The sequence below is a fragment of the Ovis aries genome, chromosome 17, assembly GCF_016772045.2.
Source record: "Ovis aries strain OAR_USU_Benz2616 breed Rambouillet chromosome 17, ARS-UI_Ramb_v3.0, whole genome shotgun sequence".
NCBI lineage: Eukaryota > Metazoa > Chordata > Mammalia > Artiodactyla > Bovidae > Ovis > Ovis aries.
In genome coordinates, this window is record NC_056070.1 from 58,192,277 (window position 1) to 58,218,004 (window position 25,728).

Sequence of the window (25,728 nt, forward strand, 5' to 3'; positions counted from 1 at the left end):
AAGTAATGCTGACAAAAGAAACACGAAAATAAGTTTCCTCCTGGAAAACCCCTAGTGAGGGTCTTTCTCGGGTGGAGACGCGGTGCGCTGCAAACTGCCAAGGCTAAAGGCCAATCCCAGCCCTCCCAAGGTTTCCAGCGGCGCTGGGGGCGCTTTAGGGTCCCGCCGCGTATCTCTGACACGGGTGGAGGGGGGTGGGGGGACGGTGTCGGATGTGTTTGTATCCGCAGCCTACAGGTGCGGAGTCAGACCCCAAAGTAGGCAAGCTGGGTTGAATCTGGCCCTCTCAGGAGATTCTGAACCGACCCACCTCTCCCATTCAAAACAACAGCTTCGGAACATTTTTTTTTTTTTTTTTAGCGCAGCCGAATTCGACATCAGCTTCATCCAAAACGGCAAACAAGCCTGTTCCCATCGCCAAATTGGAATCGGAGCTTAATTCGGGAAAAAGAGAAGGAGAAAACCTCCCCCGGCGCTCCATGCTTCCTTGAGGGTCTCCTGCGACCCCTCCAGCCCGAGACCCCAGCGGTGCTTTCAGGCGTCCCAGCGCCCCGCGCTCCTCTCCCAAGCCGCGCGTCCCCTCGCGGCCGGCGCCGTTAGGGTTAAAAGTTACCTCTCGGTTTCTTCTGCCTGCAGCCCCCCCCCCCCACCCTCGGGGCCGGATGATGTAACCCCCCTCCCCGCGCCCTCCCCGCCCCCCTCCACCATGTGACACTTTAATTAATAATAGCGCCGTCAGCACAACAAACGCACAACACAAGGAGAAACTTGGTGTCCAGGGGAGGCCCCCGGCGACTGGAGCGCGGCGGAGGCAGGCGCGGAGGCCGGAGGGAGAGGAGGCGAGGGGCGACCGGACGCGGGGAGGGAGCTAGGCGAGCGGTCATGTGCCCGTGCCCCCTGCACCGCGGCCGCGGCCCCCCGGCCGTGTGCGCCTGCAGCGCCGGCCGTCTGGGTCTGCGCTCGTCCGCCGCGCAGCTCACGGCCGCCCGGCTCAAGGCGCTCGGCGACGAGCTGCACCAGCGCACCATGTGGCGGCGCCGCGCGCGGAGCCGGAGGGCGCCGGCGCCCGGCGCGCTCCCTACCTACTGGCCCTGGCTGTGCGCGGCCGCGCAGGTGGCGGCGCTGGCGGCCTGGCTGCTCGGCAGGCGGAACTTGTAGGAACGCGGGGCTTCTTGGTGGGGCCGGAGCCGAGACCCAGCCGGAGCGAGCAACAGGTACGCGAGCTAGCGCCAGGGCGCGGCGGCTGGGGACTGGAGACGTGAGGCTGGCTTGGGAGCCGGAGAGCTGCAAGTTTGCGGCTTCCCATCTTCTCTGCTCCATTCTCTCGCAGGGTTCTTCTTCCCCTTCTTAGTCCCCATCTCTCCTTCCATGTACCAGGTCCACCGTTTCTGCCCCTTGTCTCCAACTCCTCTTAAGCGCTTCCTGCCACTCACTCCATCGAGGGGCTTTGGGAGGACTTTAGCCTCCGTAAGTCCCACCAACCCTTCAAGCAAACACACAGTGCAAGTAAAAAAGTGTGCTTGCTCAGAGAACAGGGTTACAAGCCACGCCAAAGAATTATCATCTATCGCGGTTTCAAGACGAGTCCTCAGTCCTCTTCCTGCGGCCTGCCATTCCTAAGAGCCACCGTCTCCATCACCTCCGCCCCAAACCCTGTTCTCCTTCAGTGTCCCTTCTTCAGTTTCTGTAGCCCATCTTACGGTGCCCGGACCGCGTCTCGCGACTTCCTCCCCCTCCGGGTTTCAGGCCGGCTCCCTCTTTCTCCCTAAAACTTTGCACTTTTCCTCCGCTCTGCCAACTTCTCTCCTTCTCCAGTGAGGTGAACCATCCAAGGAGCTCGGCCTCCTCGTCACCAAACGGAGGGAGTTGAGATGAAGGCGGTGTCCCCAAATGAGCGGGAATCTGAGGCTCTTAGGGAAACTCCAGGGGAAGGCCTTAATGAAAGAGCATTCATTGAGCTCTTTCTGGATGCTAGGCCTTGTAGTTGGAGGGAATGTTTGAGAGCCTGCGGTATGCTAGGCACTGGATGGTGATGGGTAGTAAGTAGCGAGCGCCTAGCATGTTTGGAACCAGTGGAAGAAAGGTACTGGGCGTCTACTGTGCGCTAAGTCCTTGGGTTGGGGAATTGCTGGGCACCAGCTGTGTGCCTGGCACTGTGCTAGGCACTTGAAGGGAGCGAGCAGGTCAGGACTGTCTTCAGGTTCTGGAATAGAGAGGAGAGCTGCAGAGAATGGGGGTGGAGAGAATCAGGCTGAGCCCACCACAGGTGGGTCTAGGGCCGGAGAGTGAGAAAGCTAGCCCCGTAGTCACGGCCCGCAGACGCCCAGCGCTCGGGTCTCGGCCGAGCCCCGCGGTGCGCCAACACCCTGGGAAGCTGGCGCGGCGCCTGCAGGGAGAGGCGGCAGCCGGAGCGTGGGGGGTGGCAACGCCCGGGGAGCTGCGGGGGTGCGCGGAGTGTGAGCCGGGAGCGCGCGGGTGACAGATGTCGCGTGGGCCGGCGCAGCCCCGGTGCTGGCGAAAAGAGGTGCGCGCTTCGGGGCGCCCTCTGCACGGCTTTCGGAGGTCCCATTCGCTTCTCCCTTTCGCGAAAGAGAGACAAGGGGCTAGCCTCGGTTGCAAGGGACCAGGCGGGGGCTGCCGGATCCTGGGGGCAGGAAAAAAAATTTTTGGATGGGGCACGGAGAGGCCGGGCAGAAAAAGGAGCCAAGAAAGAGACGCGAAGCCCACAGTGTGTAATTTAGGGAAAGGCGGAAAGAAGGTGGGAGAGGAGACAGAGACGAAAAAAAAAAAAAAAAAGGCGGCGAGACGAGGAAAGTTGAAGAAGTGGAGAAAAAGAGAGACTTCTTGGAGAACAAGACAGTGGGAACGTGGATGAGAAAGATGGGAAGCGAGAGGAACCCAGTGGAAATGGGGAGGAAGGTTAGGACATCATTTCCTCCAGTCTTGGGGTCCGGGCGAGGTTCGAGAAGCGCTCCAGTCTCACGATTGGACGGTGCGGGATGCTGGGCGTCCCACCCCCCAGGACCGAGGGCGCTCAGCCAAAGCCCGACTGTGTGTTCGCTTCGGGGCCGAGGGGTGCTCCGGGGTCCTCAGGAGAAGGCTACCGCCGGGGAGGTGCCCGAGACCTCCGCGAGGGCGCGCGGGGCGGACGGAGCGCGCCGCTCTGGGCTCGGGCGCGCGGTAGGACCCATGCCGCCCGGGAGGGGGACGGGGAGGAGTTTGGGAGGAGTTTCGCTGGGGTGGTGTCGGCTAAGCGTCGTCTCCGCGGAGTTGATTTCCCCCTCCCCACTCTGTTTCTGCCGCAGAGTCTCGTGCTGCGTCCCGACTCCAGGCCACCTCCTCAGCACACCCCTGGGTTCTCCTCCCGCATGTGCGTCCCTGCCGGGCGTCCCCAGCAGTCACACCCTTCTAGGGTCCTTTCTCCCTGGGTACCCTGACCCTAGGATGCCTGGAACCGTCTCAGATCGCCTACAGAATGGCAGAGTGTATACCACTACCACCCCGGGGTTCGCTGCGCTGGGTCTTCTAGGCTTGGCTCCCATACCAAGGACTTGGCTTCTCTCCCTGCTATCCACCACTCGGGCCTTTCTTGTGCTTTTGGCTTAACTGGGGGAAACCCATCTTTGGTTAACCTCTGGTAAGTTAGGAAGAAGTGAAAGGAAATCCCCTGGGGAAAGTCAGTTTTCTGAGTTCTGTGCGTGGTCTTTCCCACATTCCCTACCCTGGAGGAGGAATGGAAATGCTCACAGGGTACCTTAGGGGTTTCAGGGAGGCCTGAATCCGCCATCCACGGCAGACCATTCTCTTAGGCGTTAAAGGCGAGCTTAGCTATACCTAGGACAGCGGTTTCAACAAAGTGGTCTGGAGCTTCTACTGCGAGCCACCAATACTTTTCTCAGAAGTCATCATTAAACAAAGAGCCAACCTCCCCTCCAAGACTCAGTTTTCCCATATGTAATATGGGGACAATAACAGTACTTAAATGCATAGGTATTGTCAAGAGGGTAAAATGAGGTCATATACAGAAAGCTCTAAAACAGCGCCTCTCTGCTCAAGAAGGGATTGTGCATTTAATACCTGCGTTTGCCTGAAAGTAGACCACGTTTTGCCATTGTCCTTGCTGGTGGTTCCACACTATTTCTACTTGGCATTTTGGGGAATCAGGGCCACATGGGCCAGGATAGTATATTGGTGAAGAGCATGGGTTTAGGGATCAGATGAAAACTAAATTTAAGTCCCAGCCCAAGAACTTTCTGGCAGTGTGACCTTGGGTAAGAACCATAACCTCTCTGAGCCTTTATGTGTAAACCTCAGCTGCATCTCTGTCAGGATTGCTGGGAGGTCAATAAGAGGTCATCCATTTCAAATGCCCAGTGCAGTGCCTGACACTTAGTTCAATCCTTAGAGGATGCTATGAAATGGTTAATGCCATTCTTATTGTTTCAAAGGGGAAACCGAGGCAGAGAAAATCCACCTGAGTTGTCTTGAAGGATCAGGGGCAAAGTCAGAACTCGAATTGGAGGGTCTGTCTTTGGGGACCTGCACCTGGCTGCCCCTCAGATGATTTGAGGGGTGCAGGGTAGGAGAAGATAGTGAGCAGCAAGCAGAGGGGGTGGTGAGCCTCAAATTCCTGCACTAGAGAGATTCCCTTTCTGAGAGAGCCTCGGGGGAGTGGGCAAAGGAGAGGCTCCCTGGAGGCTGGGGAGGCCTGGAGGAGAATGGGTGTGTTTTAACCAGTCACTGCTCCAAAGATACAGGAGAGGGAACAAAAGATGCTTTATGGTAAGCGCTGGCTGGCGGAGGCGTGCTAGGGAGAAGTGTGTGCCGTGGGAGGGGGAGGGGAGGGGAAGAGAAGGAGGAGGATTCTGGCAGGGGGAGGGGGCTCGGGGAGGGCAGAACCTTGCCTTAGGACTAAGGAGAAGTGGAGAAAGGGGGACTCTGTGCGCCCAAGAGGCGACGTGGTCAGCGGCAAGGAAGATAATGGGCCAGCAGGAGCCGGCTTTAATGAATTAATGACGGTCTGGCCTGCCCGCCAGACATGCTAACTGGTTCTTGGCAGGTACTTTGGGGATTAAGTGGTTAAACCTGGAGGCGCATCCCTCAGGCTTCCCTCCCAGCCTGCTGCACCCCTGCCAGAATGACTTTTAGAGCTTGAAAGCCTCGGCGGGGAGAGGGAAAGGAGGGAACAGAAGGGAGGGAGACAGCTGTTGGGGAGGACCACCCCCACCCCGTAGGAAGGGGCCAGATGTGTGGGACTGTGGCAGCCCTCTTGCCACATGGTCCCTGTCTGGAGTCACTAGCTTGCCTGCTGAGAGGCCAGGGCAGAAGTGACTGAGCTGTGGATGTAAACACAGCCGCACCCGGGATAATTAAATACAACCCCAGATGTGGGCTGGGTGGATTTGGCAACCGCACCTCTGGTTTTTGAAACGTCAGCTTTTGAGACCTACGCTGGGAGGCTGGGAGTAGGGAGGATGCAGAATAGAGGGCCTCGGTTTCCCTACTGGTCATCACTCTGTGTGGTAGGATTTCACCGGAGCAACGAGCTGCCCCACTCTGTCCCTAGCTCATGGCAACTTGCTTGTGGCATAGTAGATACAAAATAACTATGACGAACACAGTACATGAGTCATTCAAAAACTGTGTCAGATGAGTATCACTGTTTCCCAAATTCAGCTTCTTCCACTCATTCACCATTAATTCTTGAGTTTCTGCTGTGTGCGGGTCATGATGGACCCAGAAGGACCAAGACATTAGAAGCCCCTGCCTCTCATGGAGCCTACATTTTAGGGGAAGAGTACAGATGATCAATCACTAAAGACTGTTCCGGTTACAACTGCTGTGTAACCAATGACTCCAAAACTTAGTGGCTTCAAATGACTATTTGAGGGCCTTCCCAGGTGGTCCAGTGGTTAAGAATTTGCCTTACAATGCCTGGGATGCAGGTTCAAGCCCGGTCTGGGAAGATCCTGCATGCCAGAGCAACTAAACCTGAGCACTACAACTAGAGAGTCTGTGTGCTGCAATGAAAGAGCCCACACAACGCAATTAAGACCCCGTGTTCTGCAACTATGACCCGACACAGCCAAATAAATCTTTAAGTAAATATTCTAAACTATTATATGTTTAATTGATATTTAAATATCATATATTTAAATACTATATATGTAAATAAATGTTTGAATATTAAATATTTAAATAAATGTTTAGATATTAAATATTTAAATAAACATTTTTTAAAAACCCACAATGATTTGATTAGGCTCAAACATTCTAAGGGTTGGAAACCCAAACAAGGCATAGCAGGGGTGACTTGTGTCTGTCCCAGGCTGACTCGGGGACTGGAGTCATGGGAGTGGGATCTTCATTTATATAAAGGTCTGGCTGTTGAAGCTGGCTGTCGGCTGGGACTGCCAATCACAGCATTTATACTCAGTCTCCTCTTGTGGCCTGGGCTTCCCCACAGCACGACAGCCTCATGATAGATGGATTCTGACCTGGTGTCTTAGAACTCCAAAGGCAGACGTCTCAGAGGGCCAAATGGAAGTTGCTTTGTCTTTTTAGACCCAGCTTCAGAAATCACTTTGGTCAAAGGACTTCCCTGGTGGTCCAGTGGCTAACACTCCTCACTTCCAGTCCATGGGGCCCGGATTCGATCCCTGGTCAGGCAACTAGATCCTGCATGCCTCAACTAAGACCCCACGCAGCCAAATAAATATTTTAAAAAGAAAGAAATCACTTTGGTCAAAAGTCACAAGTCAGCCTAGACTTAGAGGAGAGTGGAATTAGATCCCACCCCATGGGTGGCAAGGTTCTAGAATAGCAAATGGGAGAGAAGATATTGTAGCCATCTTTGGATTAGGCAGTCTAAACACAGAATTTCAAAAGTGCTGTGGGCTCTGAAGGTAACACACAAAGATAATGTACAGGCAGGCCTCAGAGATACTGTGGTTTGGTTCCAGACCACTGCAATAAGGCAGGTCATGAATTTTTTTGGTTTCCCCATGCATGTAAGAGTTACATTTACATTATACTGTAGTCTATTAAGTGTGCAGTAGGGTTATGTCTTTAAAAACAATGTATACACCTCAATTAAAAAATACTTTATTGCTAAAAAATGCTGCTGACCATCATTTGAGCCTTCTATAAGTCATAATCTTTTTGAAATAATCACATCAAAGATCACGGATCACAGATCCCCATAACAAATATAATAATGATGAAAGAGTTTGAAATATTGCAAGAATTACCCAAATGTGACACAGAGACATGAAGTGAGCAAATACTGCTGGAAAAATTGCATCAATAGACTTGCTCAATGCGGGGATGCCACAAACCTTCCATTTGTAAAAAGCAAAAACAACTGTGAATACTCTGAGGTATGCCTGTCGTAGCGGGAGCCTGGTGCATTCCTACCTGCAATGGACGGTGATGGCCGCTCAAGGAGAGACCAGGGGACCAGTGACTTGAGTGATGAGAATGAGTCAGCCATGTGGGTGTCTGGAAGAAAGGTGTTCTGGGGAGGTGACATTCTGCACTGTATGTTTGAGGAAGAGAAAAGCGAGCAGTGGGCTAAGACCACGTGACCTAGGGGGAGAGAAAGTCAGATGGAAGACGGGCTAGATCAGGCCGTGGTCGAGAGGGTGAGTGTTGCTGTAAAGGCAGCGACACGTGCCGACAGCACAGGAAGATGTGCTTTATAAGCGGAGGATGAGATGTGATGCGCGAGAGAGAACTGGGCTTCCCTCGTGGCTCAGTGGCAAAGAATCTGCCTTCCAATGCGGGAGACCTGGGTTTGATCCCTGTGTCGGGAAGATCCCCTGGAGAAGGAAATGGCAACACACTCCAGTATTCTTGCCTTGGGAAGTCCTATCAGAGGAGCTTGGTGGGCTACAGTCCGTGGGATTGCAAAGAATCAGACACAACTGAGCTACTGAGCCCACACACAGACATCAATAGCGTGTATATGTCAATCCCAATTGTCCAATTCATCCCAGTCTGCTCTTTCCCCTTGGATATCTATACATTTGTTCTCTACATCTGTGTTTCTATTTCTGCCTTGTAAATAAGATGGTCTATGCTAATTTTCTCAGACTCCTCATTTATGCAATAATATATGATGTTTGTTTTTCTCTTTCTGACTGACTTCATGCTATATGACAGTCTCTAGGTCCAGCCACGTCTCTACCAATGACCCAGTTTCTTTCCTTTTTATGGTTGAGTAATATTCCTTTGTGTATATATACATATACATGTATGTATATACAAGTATACACACGTGTATATGTATATATACGTGTATGTATACATATACATGTATATATCTATATAAACCACATCTTCTTTATCCATTCCTCTGTTGATGAATATTTAGGTTGTTTAAGGTCTGAAAGATTCCTGTCCCTGTACCGGTTCTCTGATGACCAACCCTTAGTGCCCTTAGAAGATTGTGGATACAGGCTGGATGTCCATCACCTAAGAACTTTCACCATTCAATTCCGTATTGTCTTCCCTCCCTCCTTCCTGCCCTAAACTGGTGCCCCTGCTATTGGGTGGGGATCTCTGTTTTAGGCCAAGTCAGTGAGATGTGACCTTCCAGTAGCACTCTACACCAGGAAAAGAGAAGGCTCCTTTACCTGCCCTGTGGAGAGAACATTGACTATTCCACAGTATCACCATCTCTAAACTTTTGCTCCACAGGCCACGGACTTGGGCAAGATGGAATTAAATCACTTTGGGAAACTTTATATTGGAGAAGGAAATGGCAACCCACTCCAGTGTTCTTGCCTGGAGGATCCCAGGGACGGGGGAGCCTGGTGGGCTGCTGTCTATGGGGTCGCACAGAGTCGGACACGACTGAAGTGACTTAGCAGCAGCAGCAGCAGGGAAACTTTATGTAATAAAGTTTATTACCTTTTTAGAAAAGAAACTAGCTTTTTTCTTGATTATGAAAAATATTACAAGCTCATTATCAAATACTTGGAAAATACTATTCAGTATTCTTTTATTCAAAAGAACATTTTAGTCGATTGTTTTTATCTCACTACCCATTGTTAACATTTTGATAGATTTCTTTCCATTAAAAAAAAATGCCCTGAGGGGACTTCCCTGGCCATCCAATGATCAAGATCCCATGCTTCCACTGCAAGGGGCATGCATTTGATCCCTGGTTTGGGAACTAAGATCCCACATGTTACATGGCGTGGCTGAAGAAAATGCGCTGAGAAGTAGTTTAACAAATGGAATCCCTGTAAATACATTTTCTGTAACCTGACTTTGTCATGATATCGTGGACATTTCTCCATGTTTCATGGTATTCTCCGTGACACACTTCTTAGAGGTTACTTAGGATTTCTCTGTTTGGCTCTTCCATCATCTGCCTTCTCACTCGGCTATTGGAGGTTTGGATTGTTTCCAGTTGCGATACAGAACATCCTTGGGTGTCACTCTGGGTACATCACAGAGATTTTCTAAGGAAGGCCCACAGGTGGAACTTTGGTATCAAAAGTGTATGTAAACATTCTTTTATTATAAAGGACGTCTAAAGAGTATAAAATCTTGTGGGTTCTAGATAAACTCTGCCATTTGTTCCCATTTCTCATTTATGTCACCAGCCACTATCCATAATGTGGTTATCGCTTGACTCTGGAGCTAGCTGTTGCCATCCTCAGCTAAATCTGTGTTGTGTTTTTATGGAATATTCTCCGTAGACCACACCTCTAGCAGTTGTTGGAGTGCGTAAGTGCGATGACTGCTGGCATGCCGATCCCAACTTCAGGAAAAGGCTCCAAGTCATACCAGTGTCACTAAGTTTGAAGGACTTCTCTGCCTGCCTGGCTGTACTTGTCATTATGGCACCATGTTCATCTGATATTCTTGGATTTGGCACATGGTACTTAATAAATACTGCAAGATGCTAACATCCTGATGGCGGGGAATCTTAGACAAAGTGATTTTGGAGGGGTCTTCTGAGGGTGGGAATTTGCCAGGGGCCATGAGATAGATTTAAGAAGAGGTACCATTTTCATACGTTTCCAAGGTGGTGCTAGTGATAAAGAACCCCCCTGCCAGTGCAGGAGACATAAGAGACATGGGTTCGATCCCTGGGTTGGGAAGATCCCCTGGAAGAAGGCATGGCAACCCACTCCAGTGTTCTTGCCTGGAGAATCCCATGGACAGAGGAGCTTGGCGGGCTACAGTCCATTGGGTCGCAGAGCTGGACACAACTAAAGCGATTTAGCAATCAGCACGCACCATTTTCAAAGACAGCCCAGATTGAAAATGTTTTAGCCTGTGAGCGCATTGTGGAGCCTCACTCTTGATTCAGAAAATTGAACTGCTGGTAACTGTTTATCTAACTCACCCAGATTTTTTGCCAGTGTAGGACAGCTTGGTGGAAAGTGACATGAACTTCCAAGTCAGGCTGACTCTCAGGTCAGGTCCTAATCTGCCATTTCCCACTTGTGTGATCGTAGGCATGCCTCTCTACCTTCTGAGCAGTAGAAGGCGTGTCACTGATGTTCAGAAAATGGTAGAAAGTGGTAAATGATAGTGCAGGATATGTGTTCTTGTTTGGTGTAAATTTCAGTCCATGGGCTCATATTCAGTGCCTGGTGGGAGCTCTTAAGGGACTTCTCTGAGCCTTCTGCACAAAGGAGTTGCCTATCCTGCCTCCCCAACCCTGTGGATCACCAACAGCCCTCTTAAGTCACTGCACCAGGGCAGGGGGAACCTCCAGACCACCACTCCCCAACTGTCCTAGGGGACAGGACTCCCCTACTGTCCTGGGGGACACTAGCCCTGGGGTCCCCAGGGGACCCCAATTCATCACTTATCCCAGCACCTGGCATGGTGACTGGTACACAGTAAGCATTCACTAACTACTGAATGGATGGATGGATGAGTAAATGAGTGAATGAGTTGGGGAGAGGCCTAGAAAATTTGGGACACCCCCCCAGAAACGAGACATACAATTGGCTGATTCATACTCCTTTATTCCTCTCCCGCACTTCAGAGAGAAATCATAGCTCTGATCTGAGTCTCAAAAAATCTAGGACCCCAAGAGATCACTGTTCTAGAAGCATAGCCAGAGCTAGACAGGGCTTTGGAAACCACCAAACCCAACTCCTCACGTTATAGATGATGAAGCTGAGGCTCAGAGAGCTTCTGAGGGTTAAAAGGAGGTGGGCTTACATGCCAGCTGTCCTTGTCTAAGAATACCTTCGTGTCTAGGCAGAGATCGAAACCTGGTAGTTTCCTGGCTGAAACTGGCCTGCTGTTGAGTTTTATTTGACTTGCATGCTTTTTCCCCAACACTTACAAACCAGGCACTTTCATATAGAAGCCCACATTTTCAGTTTTTCTTGAAAAAATGGAAAGATCTGACAACAGCAAGTCCCATGTGGCAGTGAAAGGCTGCAGACAAGCATCAGAAACCTCTTTAGATGGGACACAAACTCTCCAATGACTGTGGCCCCTCCTGCACTGGATCTGATGCGTTTAAATTGACGACCTCTGATTTCGGAGACCACCCCACCAGAGGTCCCTTGATGCATAGACACAGCCACATATGCGTCCTATTTTAAATAAATGAGATCATTCTGGTCCTGCTGTTTGTAATCTGCTTTTTCCCCAATAAAAAATAGGTTGCTGAGATGTTCCCATGTCAACAGAGGTTTTCATCATCTCTTTTTATGGCTGCATGGTGTTCTGTTGCTTGGATGGACCACGATTTCCTTATTTGGTCATTTCCCCAGGGATATTTACACTGTTGCCATTTTCTGATAGTTCATAAATGAGGTTTGGTAAACATTCTTGTTTGAACAACTTTGCAAAAAAAAAAAAAGTGAAGTTCCTAGAGGTGAAGTTGTTGGGTGAAAAAACGAGCGTGTGAGAATGTGATGCGCGTGGTGAGATTGCTGTAAGAAGGATCTGCCCGTTTGATCTGGCGTCAGTTCTGTGCTCTGCTACTCCCTGCCTCCCCAGCTTCTCAGTGCTTACCCTTCTGGACATTGAGTGAACTTGGCATTCAAGGCCCGCCTGCCAGAACTTCATAGTGGGTGGAGCTTTGAGTTCTTCGGGCTCTCTCCGCAGACTTTGTGTGATCAGTAACTATTCACTGGACTTCCCTGGCGGTCCAGTGCTTACGAATCCGCGTGCCAGTGCAGGAGACACAGCTTCAAATCCCTGGTCCAGGACGATTCCAAGCGCCGAGGGGCAGCTAACCCCATGCACCGCGACTCCTGAGCCTGTGCTCTAGAGCTGTGCTCTGCAATAAGAGAAGCTGCCGCAACGAGAAACCCATGCACCGCAACAAAGAACAGCCCCCGCTCGCCACAACTGGAGAAAATCCTGCATGGCAATGAAGACCCAGCACAGGCCAAAAAGAAATACAGCAATTAACTAAAAAACACTATTCGCTGATAGAATTGATAACTATTCACAGATAACAGGGGCAGCAGAAAGATAGGCAGAGAGAAGCAAACACTTCTTCCAGGAGCTGCCAAATAAATGGCTGCTTCCTTTCTCATACACCCTAAACCTAGCCTTCTGCTCTGTTAGTCCCCTCAACCACCGTCTCCTCAGAGCCCAGTGTTCCTGACTGGCCAGCATGAGCTACATGGGTGGATATTTAAATGATAACAAAGACCAGAGCATCTTCCCTCTAGGAGGATTCCACTTGAAGAACTTTGTACCCATGATTCTTAGACATTAGGACCTACCACTGGTACCATTTGAACCCCATGGTCAAAATAAACTTATCGAAACCAAAGATGGAAGAGTTGGTGATAAGGACTATTGTAAAGAACAGGGAACTCTCCTCAATACTCTGTAATGACTCATATGGGTATAGGGTCTAAAAAAGAGTGGATATAGATAGGTACATGTAGACTCTTGAGAGTCCCTTGGACTGCAAGGAGATCCAACCAGTTCATTCTGAAGGAGATCAGTCCTGGGATTTCTTTGGAAGGAATGATGCTAAAGCTGAAACTCCAGTACTTTGGCCACCTCATGCGAAGACTTGACTCATTGGAAAAGACTCTGATGCTGGGAGGGATTGGGGGCAGGAGGAGAAGGGGACGACCGAGGATGAGATGGCTGGATGGCATCACTGACTCAATGGACGTGAGTCTGAGTGAACTCCGGGAGTTGGTGATGGACAGGGAGGCCTGGCATGCTGCGATTCATGGGGTCGCAAAGAGTTGGACACGACTGAGCGACTGAACTGAACTGAACTGAACTGAATAACTGATTAAAAAGCAAAGCATCACAGCAAAACATCACTTTGCTGACAAAGGTCCATATAGTCAAAGCTATGGAGAATCCCATGGACAGAGGAGCCTGGCAGGCCACAGTCCATGGGATCTCAAGATCTGGACACAACTTAGCGATTAAACCACCACCACCATGGTTTTTCCAGGAATCATGTATGGATGTGATAGTTGGACCATAGAGAAGGCTGAGTGCTGAAGAATTGATGCTTTTGAACTGTGGTGCTGGAGAAGACTCTTGAGAGTCCCTTGGACTACAAGGAGATCAAACCAGTTCATCCTAAAGGAAATCAACTCTGAATATTCATTGGAAGGACTGATGCTGAAGCTGAAGCTCTAATACTTTGGCCACCCGAAGAGCCAATTCACTGGAAAATACCCTGACGCTGGAAAAGATTGAGAACAGGAGGAGAAGGGGGCAACAGAAGATGAGATGGTTGGAGAGCATCACCAACTCAATGGACATGAAATTGAACAAGCTCCAGGAGGTAGTGAAAGACAGGGAAGCCTGGTGTGCTGTGGTCCATGGGGATCACAGAGTCAGACACGACTTAACAACTGAAAAACAACGATAATAATTGATTCACTTTGCTGTACAGCAGAAACTAACACAACATTGCAAGTCGACTATACTCCAGTAAAAAATCAATTTTAAAGATTAAAAAAAAAAATCCCCAAAGATGGAAAAGTTGGGAAGTTACTACCATTATTCATGTGCTCAGTTAGCCACTGTCATTCGACAGGTTGAACTGAGCACCTACTGTGTGCCGGGCATGCTGCTGGGCCCTGAGGAAACATGATGGATCAAGGGAGAGACTCGGTGTGCACATGCACAGAAGGCGTCCTGGGTGGCTCGGGGCGGGGGGAGGGGGGAGGTGAAGGCGGCTTTCATTTTATTTGTATATCCTTCTCTGCTACTGGATGGCATCACTGACTCGATGGACGTGAGTCTGAGTGAACTCCGGGAGTTGGTGATGGACAGGGAGGCCTGGCGTGCTGCGATTCATGGGGTCGCAAAGAGTCAGACGCGACTGAGTGACTGAACTGAACTGAACTGACCACATATGCAAATAGCAAGAACAAAAAAGTTTTTTTTTTTTTAATTTAAAACTGGGACCCCTTAGGAGAGAACCCAAGAGTCCTAACTCTTCTCTGATGTAGGGAAAAGGGAGTGAGACTTCTGTCCCATCTAATGCTGCAGTGGGGATTCACAGCTCCCCACCTGCCATATCTCAGCCCAGGCAGGTGGGGTCTCCAGGCTTCCTGTCCCCACCTCCACCCCAACCCCACCCTTCCACTCTGCGGGTGCAAAGTGGAAACAGGGACATTGAAAAACAGAAGTTTCATGAATCTCCCCAGTTGTGAGCTTCGGTTGTGAGTCAGCATTAGAGAAAATGCTTTATGAGCCAAGTTTGAGGAAGAATATCCCAGGGGAAGGACAACTGGGCTCGTAGGGGGAGGTGGACTTTATGTTTTTAAAGTAATTTTAAATTGTATAGTGACTCCTTGCTCCTTGCAAAAAAAAAAAAGAAAAGAAAAATAACATAAACAATATGGAAGTACAGTATATGGAGAACTGTAGTGTTCTTTTACTCAGCCCCTAAAGCTACCCCCCTGGCGTAACTTTCAGTCTGGATGTATATATAACAACAGTAACAATCATAATAACAAATGGGTCGCTGCTTTCAGTCCTTACATCAACACAATGAGATTCAACATACTGCCCCACTCCTTTTCCGTATAAGGAAACTGAGGCCCAGAGAGGTTAATAACTGGCCCAAAGTCACACAGCTTTTAAGTGTCTGAATCAGGATTCCAACTCAGGCGTCAAGCTCCAGAGACTGGGCTCTTAACCATTAAACTCTTTTGCCTTTCTGCAATACTTTTTATATGGATATATAGATAGGTATAAATGTCTATGTATACACATATACAAATACATATTCATTAAAAGAAAAAAAGACCTGAGCTATTTGCTCTTCTCAGTTAAAAATCATAGCCAGCTTTCTATCTCAATACATTAAATTTTTTTAAATTTTGTACTGGGGTATGGCCAATTAACAATGCTGTGATAGTTTCAGGTGAACAGTGAAAGGACTCAGCCATACATGTATCAGTGAGAAGACTCAGCCATACATATACATGTATCCATTCTCCCCCAAATCCCCTCTCATCCAGGCTGCCACATAACACTGAGCAGAGTTCCCTATGCTATACAGTACATGCTTGTTATCCATTGTGATCCATTTTCAATATAGCAGTGTGCACATATCCATCCCAAACTCAACTGTTCCTTCCCTCCATCCTTCCTTCATCTCCTGGCAACCACAAGTTCCTTCTCTAAGCCTGGGAGTCTGTTTCTGTTTTGTAAGTAAGTTCATTTGTATCATTTCTTTTTACGTTCCACAAATCAGGGATGTCATATGATATTTCTCCTCCTCTGTCTATCTAATTTAGATTTACCTCTTTCTAATTTCTATGAGGCTTGTTAATCCAGTCTCCTGTCAGTAAACACATAGGGGACTTCCCTGATGGTCTGATTATTAAGAATCCGTCGATGCAGCGGACACCAGTTTGATCCCTGGACCGGGAACTAAGATCCCACATGCCTGGGCACAATTAAGCTTGTGCGCTGCAATAAGAGAAGCCACCTCAATGAGAAGCCCACTTGCCACAATGAGAGAAAGCTTGTGTGCAGCAATGAAGACCCAGCACAGCCAAAAATAATAAACAAATAAAAATAAACACATGGCTTGTTTCCAAATTCCAGATTTGTAATAAATTGCGAAATTTGTTACAAATAAAGCTGGAGGGGACATCCTTATGTACACTTACTACTTCTGTGGGCTAGTGTAGGGTGTCCAATTTAAAATCCCCTAGAAGTGTACACACAGGCCCACCCACTGATTGTGGGACGTGGTGACGTGGTGATGTGTCCACTGGGTCTTCCATGCAGTGCAGAGAGGTGCTTCTGATGTTCGTCCTTCACTGTGGACACCAACCTGTAATCAGGATGCCAACTGGTACAGGAATTTGTCCATTTAGCAGCCCTAGGAGAGCCTTAGAAAGACTCATTATTGGCTCAATGATTTATAGGTAGGAAAAGTGAAAATCAGTTGCTGGTTCTACTTTTGCAAGAAAACAATACCGTTTCTTGCCTGCTGCCACCTTTTTTCCCCTTCATCATCTCTACTCAATTCAAGTATCAACACAATCTCAGTTGTCACAACTCTCTGATGCAGTTCCCTGCTCATTAGGGTCTCCTGTTGGAGCCATACCTGTCACTGTCCTTGAGCCTTGCTCAGCCTCTTCCCCACCTAAACCATCTTCCCTTCTTCCAAATATAGGAAAAAAACTTCCCGTGTATTTTCAAGACCCAGATGAAATCCTGCTTCCTCTCTGAAACTTTCCTGGTGATATGACCGCATCCCGATTTCTAGGCTGTAAACACACCTGCAGACAATGGTCTTCTGCAGTCCTGACCTCTGGTATTTCATGTCGTCCCCAGTAAGACTGGAGGCCAGTTGAGGGCAGAAACTGAGCTTTTTCTAGAGCAGGGAACAATGCTTATTAGTAAAAACTCAGCACACTTGATAGCCCACGGTAGGTGCATTCTCTCTTTACTTTCTTTTTTTAAAAAATACTTATTTTTTAATTTGGCTGTGCCAGGTCTTAGCATGTGGGATCTAGTTCCCTGGCCGGGGTTTGAACCCAGGCCCTCTGCATTGAGCGTGTGGAGTCCTAGCTGCTGGACCACCAAGGAAGTCCCCCCATCCTTCCTTTTTTGTACCGGTATTTAAGGCAGCATAATTGCCTTAGGCTAATATTGCAGGGTTCCACTGACTTTGGCTCTGTAGATCAGTATGACTAGGCACCAACCAAGTATGATTTTTAGGAGTTACAGAAGCTGGTTTCCATGAACTAAATCAAGCGTGTTTCTCAGTTGAGTTGACAGTGACTCTGAATCTGTATTCCATGAAAACACACAGCGGCTAAATAGAACGCCTTCTGTACTTGTGCCCTGATGAGACAGGAGGGGAACGGGGTTGGGGTGGTGGTTGGCAGGCTGCAGGGATCTTCTCCTTCTACCTGAGCCGGTCAAAAGCAAAAGGTTTGAAGTTGCTGGTTCAGATCCTTGTGACCCTCTGATGCAGATGCATTGGTTTGGCAAAAAAGTTCATGGAAAAACCCGAACCGACTTTTTGGTCATTCGACTAGCTTGTGGGGTCCACATGATTGTGACTCCCCTCTTTCATATAGTTGTATGTCTTGACCAGGGTCCAAGTAAGAGGCAGAGATCACCCCCAAACTGAGTTATCAGAGGAGAGTTTAGTAAAGGTTCGATGGCAACAGGTGGGCAGGGTTTAGGAAATCTGTGGGGTGCCTGCAGTCCCGTCTCCACCACCACGCCCCCACCCCTCCCTGGCAGACTGGCCTAAAGGTGAGGACAGGAGCCTGGAGCTATGGCAGAGAGCTTCCTGGCAGGCGCTCCGGCCAATCTGTGGCCCTGTTTGTGGCCCCATGACTGCCTTCTGAGAACTAGACTCTGTAGGAGGCCACAGGCCCAAGTGAGCCTGTTGGTGCAGTTCGGGCAGGTCAAAATCCCGGACTGCTGCCTACCTGAAGGTCATCAAGTGATCTTTCTCCTACCCGACGTGGTTTGTAACAGGCACAAGGCAGTTTCCCTACCACCTGCTGTGTGAATTGTTTTTGTCTCCTCTGCTAACTCTCCAGCCTCATCCGTCCCATGGCCCCATGGCCCAGTCTTCACTTGAGCCTCATCACGCTCCCCGACCTTGTCATGCTATGCCATTCCTCTGGGTCCTGCTGCTTCTCCCTTCCTCCTCCTCCTTCCTCCCTAAAGCCCCCTCCCCCTTCCTCTACTCCCTCTTCCCGTCCTTATAGCCTTTTAAAGTGCACAAGTTGGGACTTCCCTGGTGGTCCAGTGGCTAAGACTCCGCACTCCCAATGCAGAGTGCCCCGGATTCGATCCCTGGTCAGGGAACTAGATTCTGCATGCTGCAAGTAAGATCTGGCACAGCTAAATAAATATATAAATTAATAAATATTAAAAATAAACTTGCAATCTGGTGGCTCAGATGATAACCTGGTTATCTGGTGGCTCCCTGAGTTGGGAAGATTCCCTGGAGAAGGGAATGGCAACCCACTCCAGTATTCTTGCCTGCAGAATCCCATGGACAGAGGAGTCTGGCAGGCTACAGTCTATGGGAAGAGTCAGACATGACAGCAACTAACAGACACACAGCAATCTTTTAAAAAATAAAGTGTACATATCAGTGGTGTTTATTATATTTCCAGAGTTGTATGGCCAACCCCCAGTCAAATTTAGAGCATTTTTATTTCCCCAGCAGAAGCCCTGGACCCATTAGCATTTACCCCCACAACTGTTTACATTTCCTGCCAGCCCTGGGTGACCATGAATCTGCTTTTTGCTTCTATAGATTTTCTTGTTCTATACATTTCCTATACATGGAATCATACAATATTTGTCCCTTTCGTGTCTGGCTTCTTTCATTAGCATCATGTCTTCAAGGTTGATCCGTACTGTAGCGTGTATATCAGTGTTTCTTTCCTCTTTATGGCCAAATAATATTCCACTGTATGGAGATACCCCACTTTATTTACGCATTCATCAGGTGATGGGCATTTGCGTTGTGTCCACTTTGGGGCCATTAATAGATAATGTTGCTCTGGACATTTGTGTACAAGTTTTTCTGTGGATGTATAGCTTCCACCCTGTTGGGTTTGTACTATTTTTTCAGCCCTGCCCAGAATACCTTACCTTAACTTGGCTAATTCACTGGTATCATTCAGTACTCAATAGGGGTCTGTTTGTTTTTTCTCTGAGGACTTTTCTCAGACTCCTCCTTCTCCCTCACAAGCTACCTCTCCTCTGGTCCCTCATAGCCCACACTTACCCAGATTGCAGGCTCTTCCTGTGACACTGTCATGATTGATTTCATCCCGTCTTCCTTTTGTTGGCCTCTGAGCCCCTGAAGGGTAAGAACTGTATCACTGGATGTTTAACACCTTAGTTTGTGCTTGGCATGTTCATCAATGAGCAAATGGATGGATGGATGGGTGGGTGAGTGGATGGATGGATGGATGGATGAATGCAGAGATTGTCCTACAAGTCTGCTTTGAAGATGGATCTATGAAATGAATAGATGAAGGTCCCATTTCCTGACATGGAGGAGCAAAAAAGTAGTGTCTTTACATTGTCTTTTTTAATCACAGAAGATGCCTATGTAAATCCATCTAGGTCTGAAAGCAGAGACAGGTATGTGTGTGTGTACTCACAAATGCATGTTTAGAGAAGGCTGCTACGTGGACAGGGCTTTGTGGGGAGGAGCAGCACCAAGACCACCTTTGGGGGAACCTTTCCTCCCAAATCAGAGCTTTGGTATCTAGCAGCTCTCACCCATCCCCCTCCCTGACACACAGGGCTGGCTGTGCAGCAGTCCAAGGCGCTGACATCATCCCCAGCAGCTGTCTGCACGTGGCTACTGACTGAAATACAAATCTTTATTTCTGCAGGTTGGTGAAAACCCTGTGTCCTGGAGAAAGCGGGTTCCTGTTTTCCCAAGGGGGAGCCCAGAGCTTGCAAGGCCACAGTTGGCACTTCGAGAAGGAAGTGGAGAAAAATACAGCGCCTGGAGCAATAGCAGCAATGAGGAACAGGACTGGGGAAGCCCTCTGGATGTCCAGCTGCAGAAACAAGACAACCCAACATTATTTACATACAGCTCTCTATATATAAAAAAAAGAAAATATGAATATTACTATTCAGTGCATGCCTTGTCGAGGACGTGGTCCCCTCCCTTTTCTGCACCTTCCGATGTGAACTCTGATGCTCTTTCATGTCTGGGGGCACTGGAAGAGAGATGCTTACTGTGTACCTAGAAAATTTGCAAAGACTGGTGGGAGTTAGCCTCAGAGGCAACCAAATGCCTGGGAAGGGATGCTGGTGGAGGAAGAGGTGAAATGGCAAAAGGCAAAGTAGAAAAACAAAAAAGTGAGGACCTGGGGCCAATGTCGTAGGGGCAGAGCCTGGGGATACCTCCATTTCTGTCTTCACAAATCCTAGCCTCTCTCTGTCCACCTAGATAGATGGCTAGTCCCGCTGTCACATCAAGACAAAAGGCATTTTTTCCCCCCGACCAATCTGGTGTCTCTGGTGCTTCACTTAAATCTTGCTGGTGCTAAGCGTGTTCTTGCTGGTGCTGCAATGGTGTTCTGTTGCCAGACCTGCAAGGCCAGGGAACGAGAGAGATGTCTATTTTGCTGTTTCGGATTCTTTTTTAAAAGGGATCAGTCACAAAAGTGCCACTTGAGAGTCTTTTCTTTTTCTTTGCGTGGGGATGAATATCCAGAGGTGTTGTGGAGCAAACCTTGGGGTCTAGGAGGGAGGAGGTGGATGCTGATGGCACTGAGTGGCTTGCTGGTCACGAGGTAGAAAGCTGACCTCACATGCGGCTTGTTTGCTGTCTCTTCCACCCCCACAAAAAGTATCCTGGGAGTTCAGTCCACAGCCTCCCCCTCACCCCAAGGGAATTTCAGGGCTTAGGTTTTATGGATTAAAGAGCCAAGAAACGGCTAAGTTCTGGTCAAGGGTGATTTATAAGCCAGGGACGTTGGGGGAGGGAGCGGGGTCATTTAAATGAAATGCACCAGCATCTCACTGACTGAAGGTCTGATGTGTTTTTTTTTCTCCAGGATAAGCTACTATTTTCAGAAGTTTCTAGAAGGGCTAAAAAAAAAAAAAAAAAAAAGATGTGTGCTGGACTGAGACTTGGCTGCAAAGACTCTTCAGGGAGCGATGATTATTTTTTGCTTTCATTAAAAAAAAAAAAATCCAACAACAACAGGTATTATTCCTCTGTGCAGGGTACACCCTATGGGTTTTAAAGCTGAGGTGGTGAGGCACCAGACAGTAGGTCCAGACAGTCATTCTACAAGGCTGGGTTTGCAGGTCACCACTCAGTACCTGTGGACAGCGGGTGTCCTGGACTGTTCTGCAGACACCCTTCCAAGAAGCCAGCAGAGGGATCATCTGTTTTAAGGGCTGAAACAATAGTTCTTTCCCATGGGCTTTGCTGAAAATTACCAGGTCCTTTAGAATGCAGGAGCTTTCAGTGCCTCTGCAAGCTGGGAGCTGTCTCTTTCTTTGAAAAATAAGTAAGTCCATGCCTTATGTTTTCCTAAATAGCCCTTTAAAGAAACATGCAACCCATAACTGCTGAAGGTGAGGGCAGCTTCCCCTCTCCTCCCAGACAGCTTGGAACTCAGCAGAGCCAAAAGGAAAGCTTGTTTATAGACGATTTGTTTCCCTCATGGCTGGAGCCCTTCCTGCAGTTCTGTTTACAGGAGATGGGTGTGTAGGCACAGTCGTCAGAGAGCGGCAGGTGACATCCCCACCAAGCCGTGAACTCAGAGAAGGCAAATTCACTAGAATGAAATGAAATACAGCCTCTGCTTTGTCAGTCACTTTCCTAGGCAGACGCTAGACTTTCCAGCTGACCCCATTTTCTGGGGAGGGGGTTTTCATCACCATAGTTGTACTTGATCACAGCTCTCTGCTGCTTTAAGGCTGCACCTTCAAGACCACAGCGGGGATGTGCTGACCGCCTGGACACAGGTTAAAGGTCAGAGAATCCCCTTTTTCAACCCTGACTAGCTTATGACATTTCCACTGGAGGATACACACTCCAAGCGCTGGGGTTTGGGACAATTTTTATTTCAATGAAGTCACTGCTGAGAGAACTGGGCACCCGGCACCCTCCTGATGGAGCTTTACAGCCAAGTCCCTTGTACATATTCTCTTGTATTGTTAGAAACTGTGTATTTATCTAACCCTGGCTTTTTCTTGCACATCATTAATTTGAGTGCATTTCTCCACTGCCCCGATTTTTGACAAGGGGTTGTTTTTAATGCTTGTTTTTATATGAGATTTGACTTCTTGATGGACATTTGTATTAGGAAATTGAAGCATGATATATATGTATATATTGTCTCCACCGTCTCTCTCGTTGCATTACTTGGATTGCATGAGATAGTGGGGTGGTGGTTTTTTAAAAAAAATATTTCCGCAGCATGCAAAGTGCTGGCACCATCCCTCCCTCTCTCCCTTCCCCACCCCCTTGCTTTTCTCTGGCTGCCAAGGAGTCATTGATTTTGATTAGCTTCACTGCAGAGCGTCTGTGAAGAGAGAGAGGGAGGGAGGGAGGCTTTGAAATAAATTTTAAAAAAGACCTCATATCGGGTTTCAGCAGACAGCAGTGAGAGAGAGAGAGAGAGTGTGTGTGTGTGTGTGTGTGTGTGTGTGTCCGTGCAAAGCCGAGGGAGGCCTCTGAGATCATCGTTTAGGTAGCTTGCTGCATAATGAGGTGAGGAGCAAACAGAAGGGCCTCCTTCTTTCTGGTTGCTCTCAGAAGGCAGGGATCAAGGAGCCACAAGGATTGAATTCTCTTGGGACTTCCACATTCCAAATTAGATCCATTCCCTTCTGGAAGCTTCTCTCCCTTACCCCAACTCCAAGCAGAGAAGATCTCTTCTCCCTTTTTAAAATTTGGGGTTCCCTTTCTTATTCCCTTGGACATAGATACAGCTTGAGTAATAGATTTCTTTGGGGAGTCCTGCGCCTCTCTGGCTGCTGTCCATGGTTCTAGACAGTGCATTTCCTAGAACCCAATTCCCATTTTGTTCCTCTTTCACTGGGATCCTGGAGACTTTCCCCCTCCTTCTTCCAGTGGTCTCATTTTAAAGTTCTTTTCTAGTTTGGTGAGGGGAAAAGGGTGATTTGAACAGTACTGTCACAAAACAATGGACCTGTGACTTTGGTTTCACAATTCATGTATCTGATTTCATGCACTCCTACCTTTATTTTCATGTTCCTGACAAAATATCACTTCCCCTCTTGCTTGGGAAATTAAGAAAGTCCTCTTTGATGCTATACAGATGTCTTTTGGGGACACTGGTTTGCCACTGTGGAACTGTTGAGTGTCCACCTGGTATTAGAGGCTGCAGTGATCAGAATACAGGTTTTCTTTTTCTATGTTGATACCATTTCCTTTTCTGAATGTCCCATTAAGTCCACCTGGGCCAATCACAGGGTCAGAAGCTGGTTTAGGGGATGAAGAGGGCAGGCTAGACACTTTAGCCTAGTCCCATGGGAACTGATGGAGTAAGCTGATGTCAAAAGTGTCATTTTAAAGTGTAAACCGAAAGTTTACTTTTTAAAAGTTTAATTAATTCATTCAACACCTATTTATTGAGCACCTACAACATGCCAGGTTGTGGAATGTCCTCTGGGAAGAGATTTATGTATTGATAACGGAGGGGTAGACCCACTTAGAACCAGACGATACTCAGTGTCTCTTTCCAGTCTGGCTCATGGTCATTAACAGATTTGTCAGGCCGTCGCTGTGACCCCAAGCCTTGCTGGCAGATTGTTCTTCAGAATTTATATTTACTAAGAGCTACACTCTCATGAAGGCGATTCAGAAGCCGATGACCTCAACTCATTCCCAGCACGAAGAGGCTGGTTCTTGCTGCTTCACACAGCAAAGAAGCTGTGCTAAGCGCTTTCTGCGTTTACCCCTTAGCTATTCCTCATGCCCTCGTTGGAAGACAGTGCTGGTATTATTCCCAGTTGAGGAAGCTGAGGCTCAGAGAGGTTATGCAACTTAGCTAGAGTTGCATGCAAAGAGTGAGGTGACTGAGCCAAGGTCTGGGCTGAGGCTTCTGTGACCACGCCCCCCTCTGCTGCCCCGGTCCCACTTCCCTCCAAGCCCGTGAGCTAACCGTCCTGCTCCACTGAGCTCCTTCCACAACATCACTAGTTCAAAGGCAAGCACATGCCTGGGGCCCAGCAACTGGCAGGGGAGCCCCACTTAGGTTGCATTTGGGGGCACTCCAGGACAGGCTGGATGGCTTAGTTGGGGATTTTGTATCTGTTCCTGGCCCTTTGTGTTTCTGGTTTCTGTAACTTCCCTGGGACAAGTATCTCACTTGCAAACAAGGTCTGTTTGACTTACTTCCTAGGACATAGGAAGTTTTTCTCCCCTCCTTGTGTCCTCCCCAACTCAAACCCCCAATTTCCTCCCCTCAAGGTCTTTTGCACTATAAGCGCCCAGGAACCCCGTGTGTGGTGGGGATAGCTGTGGGGCTGCTTGGATCCTCAGTGAGGCCTCTGACTCAGCTGGAGGGGCAATAAGCTTGGGGACATTCCGTTCCGGGTTCTACCCTTGCTGGTTCGTTGTGCTCTTTTGTAAGAGGAATTTCATACCTTGGAGACGCTTTGTACATATTTGTAATGACTTTATTAAAAAACAAACAAACTAGTTGTGTGGTTCCAGCCAAAGGCCTTTGCGTGTTCATTTCCTCTTGGAAGGTTGGTCCCTAAGGACTATGGAAGGATCTAGCCGCACATGCCACCCTTTCCTGGGACAGAAGGCCACACACTTACCTCCTGTCTGTCAGGTTCCTTGGAACACAAGGGGAGGACTGGCCTAAGCAGTACCCTTGGGTTGAGCAACAGATTGGGGGAACATGTCCAACAGTCCAAGGTCAGTGCACAAAAGCATCATTTATGCATGACATCATGTAGATAAGCAAGTGAGCCTACAGACTCATGTCTTCAGCTAAGGATGAATGAACCGCTCTGGGTAGGGTACTTTCACCTGCATTTATCTGGTCTGAGTAGTACCAAGAGACCAAGTTCTAGTTTCTTCCTAAGAATGGTAGGTTGAGGACAAGTTGCTTTTCTAGATAATAGGTTCTCTCTTCTTTGGGGACCCACTGCTTCCCCACTCTCAGTCCATAAGATCTGGAGGGATGGACTTCCTTTCCCACCCAACTCTGTTCTGACATCCAGAGCACAACACCCAATACAAGCTTGTTCAGCGCTGAGTCCCCAGAGCGAAAATGATTGGTTTGGGAACAAACTAATGAGAATAAGGCTCAAGACTGCTGCTGGAGCTGCAGGAAAGCAGGGGCTCTTTGCTGAGGTTGTGAAGCTGGTAGAACGCAAGCACAGAGCTTCGGGGTGCCCTCTTCCCAACACATGGGATCTGACAGCCTGAAAATCGACGCATCTCAAAGGAAAACAGAACCGAGGGATGGAAAGACGTGATTCTAATGTCCCTGGAGCCCCTGCATCCAGCTGTACCTGAAGCCCATGCTGTTACATGAACCAAATAGAGGCCTTTTATTCAAGACATAGCTGACTTGGTTTACCAATAAGTGCGACCAAAAGGTACTGCCTGATGATGTTTGTCTGGCTGACTGTCTAATGCTGACCTGAAAAGCACCAGTTGTCACTGCTGCTATTTACATTTTAAATACCCACCATCATCCGGGGTCTGGGAAAAGCCTTCTTGAATCAGCCCATGCACCTGGTGTCATTCAGCCTATAGTGAAAGCTGCAGTGGGCACT

At 48.6% G+C, this 25,728-nt stretch overlaps 1 protein-coding gene across 1 annotated transcript; it reads left to right on the forward strand.

The window, feature by feature from the left end:
- The first annotated feature begins 749 nt into the window (after window positions 1-749).
- HRK (harakiri, BCL2 interacting protein) lies at window positions 750-24,648 on the forward strand. Its single transcript, XM_015101650.4, has 2 exons — window positions 750-1,214; window positions 19,830-24,648. The coding sequence occupies exon 1, from the start codon at window positions 883-885 to the stop codon at window positions 1,156-1,158; it is 276 nt and encodes a 91-aa protein (XP_014957136.2). The 5' UTR covers window positions 750-882; the 3' UTR covers window positions 1,159-1,214; window positions 19,830-24,648.
- The last annotated feature ends 1,080 nt before the right edge of the window (window positions 24,649-25,728 follow it).